The sequence below is a fragment of the Haliotis rubra genome, unplaced genomic scaffold, assembly GCF_003918875.1.
Source record: "Haliotis rubra isolate DU_JTF1 unplaced genomic scaffold, ASM391887v1 Scf1395, whole genome shotgun sequence".
Lineage (NCBI taxonomy): Eukaryota > Metazoa > Mollusca > Gastropoda > Lepetellida > Haliotidae > Haliotis > Haliotis rubra.
This window is the reverse complement of record NW_025765331.1, coordinates 104,676-127,022: the sequence shown is the minus strand read 5'-3', so window position 1 is coordinate 127,022 and position 22,347 is coordinate 104,676. Positions and strand designations below refer to the sequence as shown.

At 38.9% G+C, this 22,347-nt stretch overlaps 2 protein-coding genes across 5 annotated transcripts in view; one reads left to right on the top strand and one right to left on the bottom strand.

The window, feature by feature from the left end:
• The window catches only part of LOC124268606 (transport and Golgi organization 2 homolog), a 125,067-nt gene that overhangs the window by 23,708 nt on the left and 79,012 nt on the right, over positions 1–22,347 (bottom strand). For 2 of the 3 annotated variants that reach the window (XM_046703607.1, XM_046703602.1), the window contains exon 7: positions 3,355–3,511. In XM_046703607.1, the coding sequence (XP_046559563.1) occupies positions 3,355–3,511 (157 nt within the window). Of the gene's footprint in view, positions 1–3,354; positions 3,512–4,312; positions 4,393–5,573; positions 5,695–6,148; positions 6,266–6,830; positions 7,018–22,347 lie in introns of those variants that run through there. The other variant, XM_046703603.1, reaches the window with a different exon arrangement.
• On the top strand, positions 7,674–9,769 carry LOC124268607. 2 transcript variants are annotated; one of them, XR_006896314.1, is made up of 3 exons: positions 7,674–7,723; positions 8,605–8,762; positions 9,090–9,769. XR_006896314.1 is itself a non-coding variant. In XM_046703609.1 (3 exons), exons 2-3 carry the CDS (start codon positions 8,605–8,607, stop codon positions 9,404–9,406), a joined length of 459 nt encoding a protein of 152 aa, XP_046559565.1. In that variant the 5' UTR covers positions 7,674–7,723; the 3' UTR covers positions 9,407–9,769. The 2 variants fall into 2 exon arrangements, 1 of the variants encoding a protein (XP_046559565.1); XM_046703609.1 differs by having other exon boundaries at positions 8,605–8,746.

Below are 22,347 nucleotides of genomic sequence, written 5' to 3'. Positions count from 1 at the left end.
GAGCATCGATCTGCGCAGTTGGGAACCGATTACATGTGTAAACCAAGTCAGCGAGCCTGACCACCCGATCCCGTTACTGGCCTCTTACGACAAGCATGGGTTATTGAAGTTCAATATTCTAACCCGGGCCTTCATTGGTATTTTTCCAACCATGTGTAAACGTGGAGAAAAAGCTGGAGCAAAATATTAGGTAGTCAGCACCTTGGTTTCAAGTGCAAGTGCGTGTGAACGCTGGGTATCAGGCATAATATAATAATAATAAATGCATATTTATAGTGCGCCTATTCCACATCCTGGGGCATGCTCAAAGCGCCATGTACAGATAATTTACACGAGAGTATTTACAGCCGAGATTATAAGTAATAAACTGAGAACAGGTTTTAAGTCTGGACTTTAAAAAATGTCAATTGTGTCAGAGCTTTTAATATGTGCCTGAATAACACGCGGCCTGCCTTTAGAATCCCCACCTAATATGCGCAGTGAAATGAAACATATTCGTATCTTTTTGCTTCAGAACATTGTTCACTTCACGGCTACACCGACTCGCTCGGTTGTGTTCCCATGACGACAGTGGTCAGACTGGCCTGACATTTGTAAGGCTTCAGTGCGGTGTTTGTTTACATCACAGAAATATACAAATTCATTTCATGGGGGATTTTAGGGGACGCTCACGGTGAAATGCTCGCTCGTATTTTTCACATAGAATAGGAAAGCCACCATTTTGGTTTCTGTACGATTGATTTTAGCTATCCTAAGTTGGTCATGAGCAACTTAGACTTTGGATCTTAACTTTACGATTGACTTGGGTAAGATTGGTTAGTGATAATTTGATAATTTCATTGTGATCAGATATACCACTATGCATGTTTTTGAATATGTATACATGTGTTACTTTGGCTGTTTTTGTAGTTTTACTAAGCATTGTATGTATTGTATTTGCAGGATGATGCAGAGTCTGTGTGGGACGATGAGCATGGCAACGATGTTGTGCCAGACATCAACCAGGACTCTTCATATTCACCCACAGATCTTAAGTAGAGCATACACCATCTGTTTGCGGTTGTGGACTGGTTCAAGCCTTGTTGTAATCAACTTGGTTATATTTCCCCTTTCTCTGTGTGGCAAAACAAATGTCTCAACTCAGGCTCTGCTTCATATGTACCAGATCAGAGGATTGCTGTCAGCTCAGTATGAGTGCAACAGAAGCTTCATGATTGTCAGCAAGTTGCCAAGTCTTTACTATGTGAGATTGTTAGTGTGTATATGTTAAGATACATTGAGGCAGCTTCAAATGTACACTTCATGTATATGGGCCCATGACCTTTCATACAATAAATATTTGAATTTGAATTTAAAATCTGCAAATACCACAGCAAGTATGTTATGCCTGCACTAGTAGACATCATTTCATCATATGCATAAAATGTTGTAGGGTTTTGACATATTTGTATTTGCATATTCATACAAGTTGTGTTCTCCAATGCTTAAGATTCCCTCTTGATGTGGCTTCTCTCATACATACATACATACATACATACATACATACATACATACATACATACATACATACATACATACATACATACATACATACATACATACATACATACATACATACATACATACATACATACATACATACATACATACATACATACATACTACATACATTTTTGGGTTCTGTTGAAATGTGAGCTATTCAAAATAATGAAACAGATGAATCATATCAGTGACTGTGTTACTGTGTTTGTTGTTTTCGTGTACAATGTAATAAATGGTACATTCACAAGTTATGCAGAATGGCAGTGAGTTACAAAGTCACATCGGCAGCCATATCGTGAAAGTCGTAAATCTAAATTTGTAAATGTGTACATGAAATAAAACAAACTTATATACCTACCTGTCTTCTAAGGACAGTAAAATAACTAGTCTATCACAAATGTACACTAAAAACTGGCATGTAACCATAAACACTTTAACGGTACAGTATAAAAATGGGCTATAGATTGCCAACACCTGAAGGTTGATCAACATACTAGGGACTACGGGAACGTACAGTACTTTTGCTTCCTGCATGGACCCTAGCTGGATTCTGTATATAGAAATTATCTTGCAAATGTAACAGTAAGTAAATATTGTCCCCCAATGGAACAGCACAAAGTTAAGTTTGCCATTTCATCTAAGCTGAAACCAACAGAAACCTAGCGGAAACCTACATTACCCAGTATTCAAAAGGTTTCCGCAATAGCGGAAACTAAGTCATTTTGCTATGAATGTTTCAGCGAACTGAAACTAAATGGAAACGCATAATGATAGTTTCAGTTGTAGAAACTTGACGGAAACCTAGATTTGTTAGTTTCAGTTTTGTAAACTATGCGGAAACTCGCATTGTCTGTTTCCGGATACTGAAACCTAGCGGAAACCTACATTACCCAGTATTGATTAGGTTTCCGAAAGAACGGAAACTAAGTTATTTTTGCTGTGACTTACTGTTGTTTGTCAGTAATCTCACCAACACTTACTGCTGTTTGTCAGTTGTCTCACTAACACTTACTGTTGTATGTCAGTCGTCTCACCAACACTTACTGTTGTTTGTCAGTCATCTCACCAACACTTACTATTGTTTGTCAGTCATCTCACTTACACTTACTGTTGTATGTCGGTCATCTCAACATCACTTACTGTTGTTTGTCAGTCATCTCACAAACACTTACTGTTGTATGTCAGTCATCTCACCAACACTTACTGTTGTTTGTCAGTCGTCTCACTAACACTTACTGTTGTTTGTCGGTCGTCTCACTAACACTTACTATTGTTTGTCGGTCGTCTCACCAACACTTACTGTTGTTTGTCAGCCATCTCAACAACACTAACTGTTGTTTGTCAGTCATCTCACCAACACATACTGTTGTTTGTCAGTCATCTCACCAACACTTACTGCTGTTTGTCAGTCGTCTCACCAACACTTACTGCTGTTTGTCAGTCGTCTCACCAACACTTACTGTTGTATGTCAGTCATCTCACCAACATTTACTGTTGTTTGTCAGCCATCTCAGCAACACTTACTGTTGTTTGTCAGTCATCTCACCAACACTTACTGTTGTTTGTCAGTAATCTCACCAACACTTACTGCTGTTTGTCAGTCGTCTCACCAACACTTACTGTAGTTTGTCGGTTGTCTCACCAACATTTACTGTTGTTTGTCAGCCATCTCACCAACATTTACTGTTGTTTGTCAGCCATCTCAACAACACTTACTGTTGTTTGTCAGTAATCTCACCAACACTTACTGTTGTTTGTCATTAATCTCACCAACACTTACTGCTGTTTGTCAGTCGTCTAACCAACACTTACTGTTGTTTGTCATTCAGGAAATCCAGCAGGGAATCAACAAGCTTGTTTTTGGACTCCGGACTTCTGTTTTCTTCAATAATCTTCTGAAAGCGAGGTTGACCCTGTTCAACTTTCTGCCAAGGCTTATCTACAGTTGAGTTACCAAAGGCATGCGAATCTAAAATGCCAAACAGAACACGGCTGAAACAAACTTAGAAGGAAAATCCTATATCTATGTGACCATCTTAGATTTGGTAAAGCCATATGTGGCGGAACTCATGCTCATGAAGCAGGAGAATAGCAGCGTCCTCGGGAAGAATCAGGTAGCTGACCACGAAGTAGGAGTCTTGAGAGAAGGGTAATAAATCATATTACACATATTTTGGGGGGGGTAAGAACACGTAAAACAGAATTTCTATAATAAAACATACAGTTCTTTTGCATTTATGCGCCTAAAGTCAAGCACCCAGCAAGATGTACTTGTTTTATTCTGGTTTGACACAGCCCAGGATCAAACCACTGACCATTCACTCTCTGGACAGATGCAAACCAACTAGGCCACAGTGAGTGAGTGAGTATGGTTTTACGCCACTTTTTAGCAATATTCCACCAATATCACGGCGGGGGACACCAGAAATGGACTTCAGACATTGTACCCATGTGGGGAATCGAACCCGGGTCTTCAGCGTGACGAGCGAACGCTTTAACCACTAGGCTACCCCATTGCCCACTAGGCCACAGAGGTGAACAGTATGACAATAACACGTACTTTATAAAAAAAAAATTAACCACATTTGTCTATCAAAATACAATTTAATGTCTCTACATTAGTTTAGTAATAAGGTTTTCATAGACAAAACATGTACATTGGCTCATACAACTTAACAAGCCTGTATATGGATCTGAAAAAGGTTTTTACAATCATAAACAACAGCACATCTCAGCCCACACTGCCACTGACAACACACGACCTGGTTACCTCCCAGTGACAGCCTCTGTGGGCCCCGTCTCTGGTGCTCGGAACTTGCAGTCAAGTACATCGCCGACGGATGTTGGCCTCTGAAACGGAAGAGCAAATGAAGACTGGAATTGTTTTCAGAGACAGTGAAATTACACCACTTTCATACTTCTTGACATACCCAACATCCAATCACTTCCTAATTTCATGAAACTACTTCACATACTTCTCAGCCAAACAATGGTACATGCTACTCGGGCACAATGATAAAACAACAACTATGGTACATACTACTGGGGCACAATGATATAACAAAAACTATGGTACATACTACTGGGGCACAATGATATAACAACAACTATGGTACATACTACTGGGGCACAATGATATAACATCAACTATGGTACATACTACTAGGGCACAATGCTATAACAACAACTATGGTACATACTACTGGGGCACTATGATGTAACAACAACTATGGTACATACTCCTGGGGCAAAATGGTATAACATCAACTATGGTACATACTACTGGGGCACAATAATATAACATCAACTATGGTACATACTACCGGGGCACAATGATATAACAACAACTATGGTACATGATAATACACAACCAGCAATGGGACAGTCTTTAGTGGCATGATAATACACAACCAGCAATGGGGCACTCTATAGGGGCATGATAATACACAACCAGCAATGGGGCTCTCTATAGGGGCATCATAATACACAACCAGCAATGGGGCACTCTATAGGGGAATCATAATACACAACCAGCAATGGGGCTCTCTATAGGGGCATCATAACACACAACCAGCAATGGGGCACTCTATAGGGGCATGATAATACACAACCAGCAATGGGGCACCCTATAGGGGCATGATAATACACAACCAGCAATGGGGCACCCTATAAGGGCATGAAAATACACAACCAGCAATGGGGCACCCTATAGGGGCATGATAATACACAACCAGCAATGGGGCACCCTATAGGGCATGATAATACACAACCAGCAATGGGGCACTCTATAAGGGCATGAAAATACACAACCAGCAATGGGGCACCCTATAGGGGCATGATAATACACAACCAGCAATGGGGCACCCTATAGGGGCATGATAATACACAACCAGCAATGGGGCACTCTATAAGGGCATGAAAATACACAACCAGCAATGGGGCACCCTATAGGGACATGATAATACACAACCAGCAATGGGGCACCCTATAGGGGCATGATAATACACAACCAGCATGCCAAGTGAACTCACCCTGCTTCTAGGAGAACAAGGTGGAATCCATTGTACTCAGAGGTGACTACGTCTGCAGACAGGTTTTGCAGAAAAGTCTCGGCACTTGTGTTTGATGCTATGAAATCCCTGGCCAAGAAACCTGAAGTAAAAGTCTTTGTTCATTTGAATAGTTAGTAAGACTGATTTCATGAAGCTTCTTGCAATTTTCTACCAAGAAGGACAGGGTTGACAGAACAACATAATGTAAGCATGTGGGGAGTAGAATCTGAGTGTTTGGGGTAACGAACTCCCACTTTCACTGAAAGCACCTACTCCTCTTTGTGCAACATGTGTTTTATGATGTGTAATCCCAGTAACTGACACACATATTTGTCTCGAAATGATCAGGTATAGTGTGAAGATAATAGTACATAATTTGGTGTAACAGGGTTGACAGGGTCTGAAAGAGTCTTGTCATAATGGCCTACTAAAATTATTTAGGAAATGCATTACAAACTGTAGAATCCCTCAAAATTCTGCAGAAATTCACAAAATACCCATGTAAGTCCTGGCATATTTTAATGGACGCAAGTATAGCACTTGACAAGTGTTACCTCTTCCTTTCCTGTTTGGGAGGTTTTCTCCAAAGATGTTGAGGAGAACTCCTATCTTGCCCTGTTTGTTGATCCCCACCCAAGTTCCACCCTCTCTGCCTGGTTCCTGGTCCAAACCTGCTCAACAACAACACAAGCCAGCTCAGTGGTAAGGCATGTTCCTCGGATTTTACACAGTTTAACTGCTAGGAATGAAATACTTCAACATGCTGAAAACAAGCATCAACTTTGAACTTTGCAAATTGCAAACAACTGAAAAATACTCAATAGATTATTCCTTCAATGGAAATTTAATTAAACCAATAATTGACAATTAGAATCACAAACAGAGAAAATTGGAAGACTGATGTTGGATAATAAACCGAATCTGGACTTTTGTCTGTAGAATATCTGTGTGATCCATGATGCTGAAAGATGCTCAGATGGCATTCTATTAGTCTGTCACACTGACTCTGAAACAAATACATTCAAGAAAGCCCATGCAAGTCTAGAATATGCAGCAAATCTTGATTACCGCAGTTTCGGAAAATGAAGAAAGTCTGTTGGTTCCTTTTCATCATATTCTATTATTATAATTTATGAATCATTTTTTTCCTGTAAAATATGTTGGTTTCAGGTATGTTAGATGCTATTCCAACATTCTATTTTTATTGGCAGAATTGTTCTTATGGAGAAATCTTACTACTCAGGCAGTTGTCATTCTCCCCCCAGTATGCTGCTGTAGATGTAGGTCGTGCCCAGTACTCATCTCGGTTGTTGGCAAGAACTAGGCGGTAGGTACCACATTCATCTTTATCATTCAGTTGAAAGAACAAGATACACATCTTGGCTGTATACCAGATACCTGTTTTTGGGGGGTATAAATTAAGAATGTATTATATTCACATGGCCATTGTCACAGCAACAGACGGGCAGAAGGACAAGGGCCTTACTATTAAGATGGTGTGGTACTTATATATCATACTTATATATCACACTTATTATATCATACTTATATATCATACTTATATATCACACTTATATATCATACTTATATATCACACTTATATATCACACTTATATATCATACTTATATATCACACTTATATATCACACTTCTATATCACACTTATATATCATACTTATAATTCACATTTACATATCATACTTATATATCACACATATATATATCATACTTATAAATCACACTTATATATCACTTATATATCATACTTATATATCACACTTCTATATCACACTTATATATCACACTTATATATCACACTTATATATCATACCTATAATTCACACTTACATATCATACTTATCTATCACACATATATATCATACCTATATATCACACTTGTATATCACACTTATTGCTGACCATATGAATTTACAACACTTTCTTTACTTTTTTATACATCTGGAACTTGTCAGCCATTTAGTACACATTTTCCAACATGGAATCAGAGAGGCCCTCTAGCCAGTGCGCAAAACCATCAGCGCCACGGCTTGTACTGCGCAGCCTATCCGGAAGCTAGCAAAAACGTGTGTTGACTTCAGTCATCGATTTCGCGTATTTTCATTGCAAAGGTAAGATTTGATTTTTTTGATATATTCTCATGCATATACTTACATTTGCAACAGTGCATTAGAGGTGTATTAGGGGTGCTAAAGCATATATTTGTCTTTGTATTTGATGAATACTGTCATGTGTGCTCGTCGTTCTGTGAGAACAATGGCGGAGGTGTAAAATCGGCAAAAGTCCCGATTTTGATTTTCAATAGCGGATACTAATTCTCAATGCAAATCCTTAGTTACCGGCGTGTAATGAAAGAAAATAAGATAAAGATTTGTGTAGGGGCATTTATAAGTCTGTGGCGTTCGCGTCAGTCCTTATTTTGGCTCCTGCAATGCGATGAAATATGATGTTTTCCGAAATATTTTACTCCACATTTTCGCACGCTTTCACAAGAACAGCTTATTACTAGCATGTTTGAAATAAACATGTGAACACGGCGATTTCCTCTTTTGCGTGGTACACTTTTTATATGGCTACGATCGGTATTTTATTTTTTATGATTTTTGGCGTAACCCGATATTTGCGTCGTATACTGAACATTTCAATTATCATGTAGCAGACAACATAACATTCATTTTGTTCATTAATATAACGTGAATATATATTTAAATCATTCTACAAAAGTCTCATTCACCTAATCGTTTGAAAAAAGTACATATTTCCATTATTGTTCATTTTGATGATTATATTTGTGGAAAAGGTCCTTATTTATCATGTAACAATTCATATATTTTTCTGTTATCATTATTCTTCCTACTGAAGTTAGAGTTATATTGCTATATATTATTATATTATTATACAGTACCAACAGTCTGACTTTATGCAACAATGAATCAATATTTTATTTATATCATTACACTATTTATATAATAAATTATCATTTGTTTGGCAGATGCCCAGGAAAAAGAAAGTTTTCATCGGCAGTCGCAGGAAGGGCTACTCAAAGTGGGGTCCGAGACAACAAGGTGTCAGTTCTTCCTCTCTCTCTGACATTCTTATTCATCAGTTCAATCAACTGTTCTCGATGATTGCAGGTAAGTAATAATAGAAGTAAGAAATTCACAAATGATGTCTTTGAAAAAAATGAGTAATTTTGTGTTTATATTTTGTAGTTATAGGTACTTGTATATCTGGTACCTGCAGAAATAAGTTTAAAATATCAAAGCAATTGTATAATCAAATTTTAATATTGTTTCTTTTCTTATGTAAAAACAACGGTATAGTGTAAATTATTAAATACAATATTCCCATCTTGAGTAAGTAACTAGACCTTGTTTGGAAGAGCATTGGCAACCAACTATTGCATAATTTTAACAACTATTTAGAACACTTCAAATTTATTTTTTTAATATTAATATTGTGTAACTCCATTTTCAGTTCAAGAGATGCACTGTGGGACAAAGCATGGAAGTCATTCTTCATTGACCTCATCGATGAACCCACAGATACCCCATGCCTGGAAGAAGCGACAGATTCTGATGGTTGTTCGGCTGATGAATTCTTTGGGTTTATTTGACACAATTCACCAGTATCATCCGGACAACAATGTAGATGAATTTGTTGATGGCATCCTGCGATACCAGCAATATGTAACATTAAAAAGGGAGCTGTTTCAGCATGTAGATGAGCTAGGCAATTTTAAAATTGCAAGAAACAAGCGTGAAAACATTACTATTGTGCAGTTTTATGACTGACGTAGGCTCAGTCCGGCTTTCAGTAGTCATCAAGCCATCCTTTACATCAGCAATATATGCACATCGATGTGACTTTGGCCCAAATCATGAATTCTGGATTGGTTTACCTGCATTTTGAGATATGAAGAAACTGTTATCAAAACTGTCTACATACCATGTTTGCGTTGGCAATTATGAAGACAGATTTGCAGATTTGATTCCAGTTGGTGCAGGCATAAGTGAATGAGCTATTTCAACAATATCTGCCTAATAATTTAACATGTAATAAAGTACATGAGTAGAAATTATGGAAATTAAAATCCAATATACAGTTCACTTCATGGATATCTAAAATATCTGTTAATGAAGTTATATTAAGATTGTGTTCAGATTTGTATGATTTTATGTTTTACATTCACAATCAGTCCTAAATGGACAACATAACTATGCAGGTTGTGTTGCAAGAAGTTTATAAGTTATCATCTTCCCTTATTTTGTCATGACTACAATTAATATATTTTTCTGTTATCATTATTCTTCCTAATGAAGTTTGATTATGAGTTTACCTGGGCTTAGACAGTACCTACAGCCTGTCTTATGCAACAACAAAAATGAAAAATGAACTCATTATTCAACATTATATTTATATCATAAAATTATCATTTGTTTTGTAGATGCCCAGGAAAAAGAAAGTTTTCATGGGAAGGGCTACTCAAAGAGCCTACTATAAAGTACAATATTCCCATCTTGATTAAGTAGATATACCTAGTTTGAAAGAGCATTGGCAACCAACTATTGCATAATTTTAATTTCAAATTCAGTTTAGAGTTTATTTGCAACAGTTGAAATTCACATTTACTGTGTTTATAATGAAAGAATATCTAAATGGTTGAATTTAGTAATACATGATTGTACATATAGATCTATGGTCCTATTCTACAATAAATACATTGTGCATGTTAGAACGTGTGATGTTGTGTTTTAATGTTATTGGTTGCATTTTCCTGCCAAGTTAAAGTTGACACTTTGCTGAAATTTTTTAATTGATAGGGTAATGTAGTACAGCCCATTTAACACACATATTTCATGGGCTCGGAGGCAAGTGACTTTAGTATTTAGTGGCTTCCCTTTGAAAAACAACAACAAGTGTCTCCATACGGCCCAAAGCATAATCACTGCTAGCCCCAAACTGGCATAAAAACATTAACGCTCTTGGAAAATGTTAAATCGTGTTTCGTTGGGACTATAAACTTTATAATAAACACCAGTCAGTCACAGGCCCTCGTGTCTTTCAGAGGATTCATGATTTTAATAATATTGTTTTTGAGATGACTCCCCGACTCGAAATACTTCACAGTACAATACATAATGACAAGGCCGGACACTTCTAGGGTGCACCCTACCCGACTGCGTTGCCGATCGCTACGCTACCATCGCATACAATCGATTAAAACTTTATGTAAACATAATCATGGATGATTGGCCTGTCGAGCACACTCATGACACCTACCAATTCTTTATTGTTATTTCTGCAAGTCGATTGAAAACCAATTTTGACTCTCAACTAAACGATCTTGACGCAAATGGATGACGATATGTCCTCACACAAAAGGGGTGTGGTCGAAGCAAGTCCTCCTTCACCTTCAATAGACTCGCACCAACGACGAGCTACTCTCTGATTGGTTAAAAATAAAATACCACTATTATTTTTATTTCGTGGCGCGATATTTAGGAAATAAAGTTCGTCCTCGTGCTTTAATTATAATAGTTAAGGGCAAAACTATACTTTATTACAAGACACATTGGGGTAGAGCGAACTTTATTTCCTAAATAGAGTAGCTTGTCGTTGGTGCGAGTCTATTGAAGGTGAAGGACAAACATGGTGGCCTCGATCACTCGATACCGCTAATTTTCCAATAAAGTCGTGTATGGCAGGTAAAATCAGTAACTCATTTCATTTGAGATGTTGTAATGCGAAAGCGGAATATCTAGCGATTACGAAAAGGTTATGTCTTTTCGCCGATTGCGTGTTTTCCATTGAAATACTTAGTATTTCTTCGCCGAGAGGCGATGATTTTCGTAGGCAGGTTTTTTGGCGTACAAATGAAAAAGTTGTCTTTTCCTGAGTTCCAAGCAAAGTTACTCGGTCAATAGTGCACCAATTTTGACAATTTTGGATTTAATCGAAAGGGAATTCATCTGGCTTTATTTCAGTAAGAATCCCGGCTGTGTTTTTCACAATTTCCCACCCAGATTTCGCCCATTTACGAGAGGGGGGGGTGTTTGACAAGTTTGTGTGCGTTACATCCCTTTCCTTCTTTATATGTATATGGATATCAATGTACGCTTGTAGGACCCAGGACGTATTATTTTCAGCAATACAAGCCCCTGTGGATATTACGAAATATTGTTTACGTGGTTACCAGAGTGCTCATTTGCGAACAGCCTGGTTCCCTGGGTGTGTTGAGCCTGCGCTACGCTCCGACACTGACCCAGGCAACCACTGCCGAATGGCGGCCTTCACTGCAGGGAGACGCGCCATACACTTACTATAGAAAAATCCGAGATCCGGTGGTTAGAAGTTTTTCATAGCATTTTCATCGATACTATGGCAAAGTATACGTCACCAGAACAACACCCATCGTTACTTTCAGTCTACGAACACGTTATTTAAGCAGTTTCGAGACACGAAAATCGTCGTTACATGGGCGATATGTAAACAATGACACACATCCTATTTTCATCACCGACATGTGCTTTGATATTTCGTGTCAGCTCGCTATTGCCACAAAATCGTACACATAAAACATGGATCTGAACGACCACATTGATTGAATATAGTTAGCATCTTTATTTTAGCAAATGTGATGACGTGTAATTCGATGATTTGGCCCCCATTTCTCCTGTGTTTTTGTGTTGGAAATAAACTGAACGCCCAGTAATAGTAACTAGAAAATGGTTGTTACCACATTATATAATTAATAATTATTATTTCTAAAACATTTGAAACACATGAATGATTCATTCAACAAGGGTTTTTTTAACAATGTATGTGCTTTCAAAAATGGAATAATATTAGAAGAATATTGCCTATTTATTATTTGTATTCATTTGGCATATATCATTTCAATATAACATCAATATCGGTTCTTCCAGTTTGCATTGGGCTGATCACGGTGATGCAACAGGCATTGATCTTAAAAAGTTTAACAATATGGCAACATCTGCGTGATTCTACTGGGACGTTGATTACACATCGGACCATTATATATTACATTGAATGTACCCCATTCCCTACCCCATACATAGCTACAGTTTTGTATATCATAGGAAAAAGGACACAGAATGAAATATTCATAACTGTGTGAGTTTTAGCTTGTTTTGAAAGAGCCGACTCATAAAAAGGAAAGTGCGCATTGTCTAAAACACACTGATACACAATACTCCCAGATGGGGCTCATGTTTGTTAAACACATGTTTAGTAAAAAACAGTTATTAAATTTTCATAATGTGTCCATTTCATGTTACATAAAAACACTGTAGCTATATCTTGGGTTGGAAAGGGGTGGGGAATGGGGTACTTTCAGTTTTGAAACCTGTTGGTATTACAATCACAATAAACAGACAGTTTAATACAGACTATCTTTGATTGCATGAAACACGCATGCCAATGAAGCAATCTATTACAATTCCCTTAGCTGTTTAATAGAAATATAGACATGAGTTATATACAACATCAAAGTTGTCTTCTCTGTCTGTCGAAGTTTTCAGATGAAAGAATTTCGATAAAAGATATTGGTTGGTTTGTTGTTTAAGGCTGCATTCGGCTGTATTCCAGCTATATGGCGGCGGTCTGTAAATAATCGAGTCTGGACCAGGCAATCCAGAGATCAACAGCATGAGCATCGATCCAATAAAAATGTTACAGTGTGGGACTGAACATATAATTGTTTAAGATACATACCTTATTCTTATGGCTGAGTAATGCTCACATACAAGCAATACATGCATATGAAACTCATCTTCAACAAAAGATCTTCCCCGTAATATACAATATTTACGGTCATTAAGTGTATGGGACATTTGTGTATCTTCCAAAATAGACTGGAAGTTTAAACCTACTACATCTGAAAAGAGCCATGGATAGTCTTAGGTGTACAGGGATATGGAGTGTAAGATTCTTTTCCACATTTAACAGTGATTTAAAATGCTGTTAATAGAAGGAATCAGGCGAATAAATATCTTCACATCTTGTGCTAACCGCACATATTCAAATCAGAATATTCTAAATATGAATGAGTCTAAACAGAATATATTTAATTTGAGGAATGGCGAGGCAGTTTGCGTTCATCCAAATACAGTAGCCTGCACCAATACCATATAGGGCTTGTGGTGTGCACAAGTTGGAGAGGGGTTCTGCCACATTCTCCCCAAACCATAACATTGTTTGCTGTTTTGAGAAACTGTTTACACATTTTATGCTGTACATCTTCAATAATTTTACAGTATGAGGTCCCCTATACTTCTGCACAATTACACACTGTAGGAAAAATCAAAGCATTAAATATCATAATTTATCTTGACATGGTTTATTTTCAACTTTCTTTTGACATCTGTACAATGCCATAACAGCCTACTTACTCTGTGCACCAAGAGTAGTTAGTGCTTTAGTCCAAATAAGTTTAGGTGTTAACACAATACCCAATATCTATATAAAGACACAATTTCAAGATACACACCATAAACTTTTGATTTAAAAAAAATATAATCACAATAGTGAAATGGTTAAGAAGTATAGAGCAAATTACCCAAAATTCAAAACAAAATCACTGATGGTGTGTTGAATTATGTATGCATGCACTGCTGTAAAGTATAATAAAGTAAATGGAAAGATTCCATAGCAGCATTTACCCAAACTAGTTAACTGACATCTGACTGAATAATTGCTGATATCAGATGATTTGTATCGGATCTATCCTTATAACACCAGGGTTATCATGCTCAAAATAATCAATGTACAGCAAATGTATACTCTCATACTGGCTTAAAGCCATAAAAACTACAGTTCTCACGACAGGTTCCTTTGGTAAAAATCACCCTTAATTCAACAGTTCACAAATAATGGAATGTTCTTCTTCACATATATGTTATACCAATGTATTAACATACTGATCATACCATGTATTTTCATATATTCAGTTTAATAATATAAAGTATCAAATTCATTGTTTTGAGCTGTATATGTGTGTGCATTTTTGTATATAGATCATTTGATTCACCATGTTTATTATAATCATAAACATTTCTAATGATATTGGTATATATGCTAACTGTTTCATGTGGTTTTGTATAGGCTAAATATCAGAATGACAAACCCTGTCATTAACATCATCCATATGATCTAAACGCTTTACCTTGTAATTTCACAAGGCGATCGAAAAATATATTCGCTAAACCTACCCTGAAACGATGGAAGACACGGGACATAATCGGCGATATTTTCGTCATCAAATTTGCTAAAATAAAGATGCTAACTATATTCAATCAATGTGGTCGTTCAGATCCATGTTTTATGTGTACGATTTTGTGTCAATAGCGAGCTGACACGAAATATCAAAGCACATGTCGGTGATGAAAATAGGATGTGTGTCATTGTTTACATATCGCCCACGTAACGACGATTTTCGTGTCTCGAAACTGCTTAAATAACGTGTTCGTACACTGAAAGTAACGACGGGTGTTGTTCTGGTGACGTATACTTTGCCATAGTATCGATGAAAATACTATGAAAAAATTCCAACCACCCGGTCTCGGATTTTCCTATTGTAAGTGTATGGCGCGTCTCCCTGCAGTAAAGGCCGCCATTCGGCAGTGGTTGCCTGGGTCAGTGTCGGAGCGTAGCGCAGGCGCAACAGACCCAGGGAACCAGGCTGCATCATGAGCATCGATCTATTGGGATACGATGACATGTGTCAACCAAGTCAGCTAGCCTAATCACCCGATCCCGTTAGTCGCCTCTTACGACAAGCATGGGTTACTGAAGATCAAATCTAACCCGGATCTCCACGGCTACTTATGTGAAAGGTAGTTGTACAAATGTTTCAAGTGAAGGCAGAATGAGTTGGATGGGTACACCTTAATATTTAGTCTTGTCTGAAACAAATATATCCAAGAAGGCCCATGGAAGTCTAGATTATGTGGCAAGTCTGGAAATGAAGAAAGTCTCTAGGCTATATTTTAATTATATTTTATGATTATAATTTAGGAACTGTTTTTTCTGTAAAATATGTTCATTTCAGAGACTAGATGACAGCTGTTCAGTTACAGATACAAAACCTGATGTGTTTTTTATTTAATCTCTGTGTCTACACTAAAAGACACCCGGCAACAATGTAAGTTCGAAGTAGACAATGCAGGCGTGGAGCATAAATTCTATTTCATTATGAATGTGTACTTAATTAATAAAAGTAAATATTTGTCAGAAAATTGAGACCATATACTGCGCTAATGACATTTTCAGGAAAGACGAACGCGCAGCAATGCTTAGAAATTACCCGTATAGGTTTTAACAGTGAGACAAATGGAGCGAAGACGTTTTGAAAAGTCTGGAAATGAAAAACTTGTAGGACCACATAGCAGACACAAAGCCTGAGGAAACGTCTCTTTCAACGAGAGACACGATGTATATCGGAAGATCTGGAGCAGTCCCAAATATAGGTACATCCACTGTAATTGAATACATGAATACAAGTCACCTGTTTTGAAGGTAGGAAACAGAGCGTGTCTATTCTCACCGCGATTTATTTGCCCTGTTCTGTAAAGAAGAACAGTATATTCAATCCTGGAAAGTCCAGCGACTTGTTTGTTAAAAACACCGCATTGTGCTGTGGCCCAGAGTCGGTTCCTCATCTGGGTTTGTAGTAGGGGTGGGTATTGCAGAGATTATTCATATTGCAATATATTGCAAGAAATTTTTTTTAACTAAAAACTAATTATAATCGAGTTAATGCTTGATTTATAAAGCAAAAACACATCAAAATCACTGTGCTTGATTAAGTTTTAATAAAACCTTTTAATCATCACAAAATAAAAATGTAAATAACATTTGGCACAAATGAAAGAAGGAAATATCAGAAGATTTCCGAGTGTTACTAAGATTTCCGAATGCATGCCAAAATACCGGTTTTGATCAGCGTATCGCAATACGTATCGTTTTCATGTCTGAGGTGTGGTGAAATAGGGTTTTACGTCGTACTTGAGAATATTTCGCTCATATGACGACGTGCATGCGTGTGTATGTGTATGTGCGGCTGATTGTACTAGCCCAGACTGAAGCTGGTTTTATAGTGCTAGCCCACTGAGATACCATGCCGCAGTGAAGCATGAATACCCCACTCAGACACATTATACTGACTCCGAGCCGACCAGTCCTTGTTGTACCCATTAATGCCGAGCGCCAGGCAGGGACCAACAATTAACGTCTTTTGGTATGACGCGTTCAGGGATTTCATGTCTGAACCGGTAAATACCGGTAAGCCGGTTATATTGCGCAGCCCTAGTTTGCAGCAGGTGAGTGTTAGAGTGAATCGAATTCTTTCAGCGTGTCACAACACAGCGTTCTCTAAGACAAAATAGACCTGCATGTAGACATGTATATCGAGAACAGGAACAATACCATTGTTTCATTATCGTGTCACATATTTCATGTTCATAACAAATGACATTAAGCAAATTAATATGAAACATTCAACTCCCATCCTTCCTTGACATAGCGCAAGATCTACAGTTCTAAACAAGCCCCGTGTTCTGCTTTGAAGCTTGGACAATATTTGTCCCAGAACATTCCCAAATAAAATACATGTACTTCAGACTGTTGCAAAGCAAAGAAATACATTGTTGAAAAAGGTTTTTGAAGAGTGATATTTTCATTCTCATAGTTTAGGTAAGGACAATACACACGGAAAAAAGTAACGCAACACCCCATATTTTTCATGGCATGGATATGCTACCATTAACCGTAAGAAAGAAACCTATCCATTCCTCATTGTAACTTACTGTCTGGATAGACTGACCCTAAAGGAATAATGTAATGGCAAATCTAAACGCATAAAGAACGAAAATCTGTAGATTTTGTAGTGCTTATAGCTATGGCCGCATGCCGTTAAATAACGTGCGTTCATTTTCAAGATTCTGGAATACAATCCTTGATAAATGACATAAGCATTAATAACTGAGCACAATGTCAATATTTGGTGTAACCAACTGCAATGACACTCCCGACCCCCTCCCCACTTACTGTATAAGAGGTTGATGTAATACGTTCCATTCTTCCATCAAGATGTTGTACTGGAAGATCTCTCTGGCGTATTCCGCGACCTATAATGTCTCAAATATGATCGACGAGCTGGAGATCTGGACTCCTGGGCATGGTAGAGTTGCTACAGCCTGTTGACGCAAGAAATCAGCCACGGCACGTGCATGGTATGGCCCAGCACTGTCGTCCATGAAGACTGGCCTTGTGCTCAGGGGAAGGTCATCGAAATGTGGTGCAACAACCCTGTCTGGGGTGTCAGTGCTCTCTTTTGTGTGATCCTCACAAGGTCATGTTTACAGTTATGTTACAGGTACCCCACACCACCCATGAACTCCCAACAAACGGCACTTGCTGCAAGATATCCCGTTATATACAGTGTTTCTGCGGCGCCAAACACAAGCTCGGCCATCAGTCTTTAAGAAAAGAAATCGACTTTTGTCCGACCAGTGACTTCAAATTCTAGTGACGTCGAGCTTAACCACAAGTTAGTCGAGGTCAGCTTCGTCCCCTGGGGACAACAACAGCCGCCTGATACGTCGCGGGACTCTATACCCTGCCGATCTTAGGCGACTTCGGACCGTTCCGTTCGCCGAACGATGATGCAGAAGCCATTCTGTTTCTAACACGCCACTTGACATGAACAGATGAAGTCTTATGATTCTGAGAAGGCAGTATCCTCCCCTGGGAGTTGTCACTCATGGTCGACCTGAACGCTGACGTCCGTAACGTCATTAGTTAACGATACATTCTGGCCAATCAGCTGATAGTCGATGGAACATCTCTTGCAATAACCCCAGTACTATGCCAGCATTCCGCATACAAATAACTCACCATCATTCAGCATTTGTCTGATGAGGAGCCCCGTATCTTTAACAGGAAAGTTCTAAGAAGTGCTGACAAAGCGCGACTTTAATAAACAATCTGTCTGTCTATCTTATCAACAACGAAATCAATTAATTTGCAGATTTACACGACGCGAGTCTGGCAACTGAGTGAGTGAGTCAGTCAGTCAGTCAGTCTAAATTCATTTCTATCACATAATTAGAGCTCTATGTTTTCCTGTAAATATTGAAACAGTTTTGACCTTCGAAGAATGTATGGTTATGGGCAATTTAGATTGAATTCAACTTTAGATTATTTCAAATATTAGTAAGCTTATTAATAAGCTAAACAATATATCCTGATTGGAATACGTCCCTATATATTATGAAGATGACGCTGCGCATGTTCAGTCAGGAACCAGGATATCTGTCATGCAGTTTGTGGGGACTGAGCGTAAACAGGTGCGGTGAACACTGTGACGTACCGATATCCGATAGCTGACACTGCCATTGACAGATAAGGCTGGAAGCCCACAATGGTTAGATCCAAACCAGATTAGCAATGAGATAAATAACGATTCACAATTTGTCAACAACAGACCCGTGTTCTCAAGCAGCTTCATGACTTACGTCTCCCATCTACACTCTGACTCGTAATATAACTCAAATATGGTTCAAAGCGGAGTTAAACCTAATTTTCTCTATCACCCATCCTGATCGAGCCGGGTGACTAGCTGTAACTGGCAACCTTAGTTCGGCAATGTTTAGCGGGGCACACTGGTGAGTTTAGTTTTATGCCGCTTTTAGCAATATTCTAGCAATATCACGAGCGGGACACCAGAAAAGGGCTTCACACACTGTACCCATGTGAAGAATCGAACTCGTGTGTTCAGCGTGACTAGCGAACGCTTTATCCAGTAGGCCACCCGACCCAAACGGAGACACTGGGACCAATGTTGATTCCCCTGCTACGTGGAACCATTCTCCCAGTCTGTGTGTTCGTTTATCGCCTGGTTACGAAGCTCATTGTCAGTCTGTGGAATAGATCACCAGTATAATCACAGACATGAGACGTGATACAATATACCAACGGCATGACGTAGAAGCACTAACTTTCCCCGCACGCAGCAATCGGTCTCTCGACAGCAAAACAGAGGCCATCTAGCAACAGGTCGTCGGTGATGAAGTGTGGTGTTTGACACGTGGAAGATTGGCATCTCTCTTGGTTGTCATAGAAACAACAAAGGCGCCATAAACAACCTTACAGAAATTCTTGTTTCCGTCTTTTTAAAAGGGCTGATGTGGAGTGATGGTTGGATGGCTATATTTCGCGTGATATTAATGTTTTGTTTCCCACGTGGACACTATTTGACTCAGAGGGGACAAACATGCTAACCTTACCCATCGGTCTCTATGTACGGAGGAGTCGGTGCCGTTCAGGTAGTTTTCATACCTCACCACTTGGTGGCGCTGCGATGTGGCGAGGGTTCAAAACGCTCTCAGTGTTTATGTTCATTATGCCGCTAAGTCATATTTTTAGCAACATAACTACATTTTATACCAGGGATGTAATACTGGGGGCGATTTTAATTAGGAATGAATACATTTTGCTGAGAATTTATTTTAAACTATTCACTCCTACCCTCACCCCTATGCGTATTCTATGCGTATTTTACCCGGATACGCAGCTTATCTGGGCCTCTGAGTTTTGTTCACGTTTTTCAAACATTCAGATTTATTATCGGGCTGTATGGTGAATCTTAATCAGGTAAATACTGGCGACTCGGTGTGATATACAAAACACAAGCAAATTATATAGGTCAAGCTAAAATAGTACATGTCATATCTCGCACTCCAAAGTCACATCTCACACTTCAACACATAGATGTGCATCAGTGGTAACACTTCTTCGACCCCAGTGGTCCAGTCAAAGAGGCCCAGAGATGAGCTCGTCTTACCTGTATGACCTCTAGTTACCTTCACGCTGCCCCTTGCCTTGTGTCAGTCCAGGTAATAAAATAGTAATTCAAAAGAAAGTGGAGTGAATGTCGGTTGTCAATGCGCACAATTCAGATAAGCCTTACCTGATGGCGCTATCAGTCTGTGAAGTGGACTGTGGTGAACGTCCCTAAACCCACTTGATCCTGGGGATGTCAACATCTCGCACCTGTTCTGGACCAGTCAACAGTCAGTGGACCTTAACGCTGTCGTGTCACACCCGACAAATAGGTCACCGTCTAAGCACTGACGTAAGTCACAGTGAATAGCCTTATAGTCATCATTCGCAATGCGATGATGCTTTTCCGCACATGCATTGTACACGATATTAGACCGCTTCATCGGGGACGCTCATCTACGGCAAACAAAACGGCTCCATAATAATCTGTATCTGCATTGTCTTACAAGGGCAAAAGGGGGCACGGGTGGCAGAGTCATAATTCGTAGTGCAGAGTTAGGTCAGACAGGTGTGATAAAAACATGTTTTTTCCGTGTTTGAATCCAAAATCTAATTGTTTGAAGGTTTTCAGCACCTCTTAGGACTTTCCTATTTCACTGAATGTCTGTGCGAGTTCTGAAATCTCCCCTATCATCTGTAACGGTGTCAAAGCAACAATTCATTTCAGTTGTATGGATTTACGCTGCTTTTAACAATATTCCAGCAATATTACGGCGGGGGGCACCAGAAATTTGCTTTTCACATTTTGCCAATGTGGGGAATCTTTGGGCAGGTCATCTTGGAATACAGCTGAGATTTATATGGTAAGGATCTGTTCCATTTCTTCTCGCATATTTAAGAACTGTGTTTGCCGATCATACTGTAATTTTCTGTAAAACCATAAGACTGTGGAGAGTCCAGACAACTTGTAATGGTCTTGAAGTCCAGATCCCCAAATTGTGCACTCGTGAACTGTCCAGCGTTGTCAGACATGGGCTAGTGTGGGTTGACATGCACTAACAACTGTTGCTTCAGCTTCCTCAGAACAGTCTTTGCCGAGATATATGAAAGGTAGTTGACATCTAACCACATAGAGTAGTGAGCATGGATTTAAGCCGCTCTTAACATTATTCTAGCAATATCAGAGCTGGGGACACCAGAAATGGGCATCACACATTGTACCCATGTGGGGAATCGAAACCGGGTCTTCGGCGTGATGAGCGGACGTTTTAACCACTAGGCTATCCCACAGCCCTTACATACAGTAGCAATCATCAAGCACCAAATAGTGACGGCCAGTACACTCAAAGATGCCAGTCGCCACTGACGACCTAGACCAGGTACCGGTCGCAATGGTTGCAATGTGTTTTTCTGTTGGTGTTTTGTTTCGGGTTGTTGCATAAACTACAAGTAGAATCTATATTGTGAAAGTATTTATTCAATGTATGGCAAAAAATTGTTTGATAACTATTGATTTTGTAGCTTCATTTTTTCCGCCTGTTCTTTGTGAAGTAAAATCTTTGCTGGTTGGTTGCACTGAGCAATATTCCAGCTATATGGGGGAGGTCTGTAAATAACCAGACAATCCAGTGATCAACAGCATGAACATCGATCTACGCAGCTGGGATACGACATGTGCCAACCATGTCAGCGAGCCAGACAATCCAATCTCCTTAGTCGTCTCGTATATTACGGCAAGCATGAGTTGCTGAAGACCAAGTTTAACCTTCACAGGTAGAGAAACTTGTACCGATACTTTGTCCTTTCATGACGATGTATTCTTGTACATACATTTCAGCTCTGAAGGAAAAGTATGGTTGAATTTATTTTGAAGAATCACTGCAATTGCCTGGCCATCCATACACCAAGACCTTCGGGTGCCGTATGACAA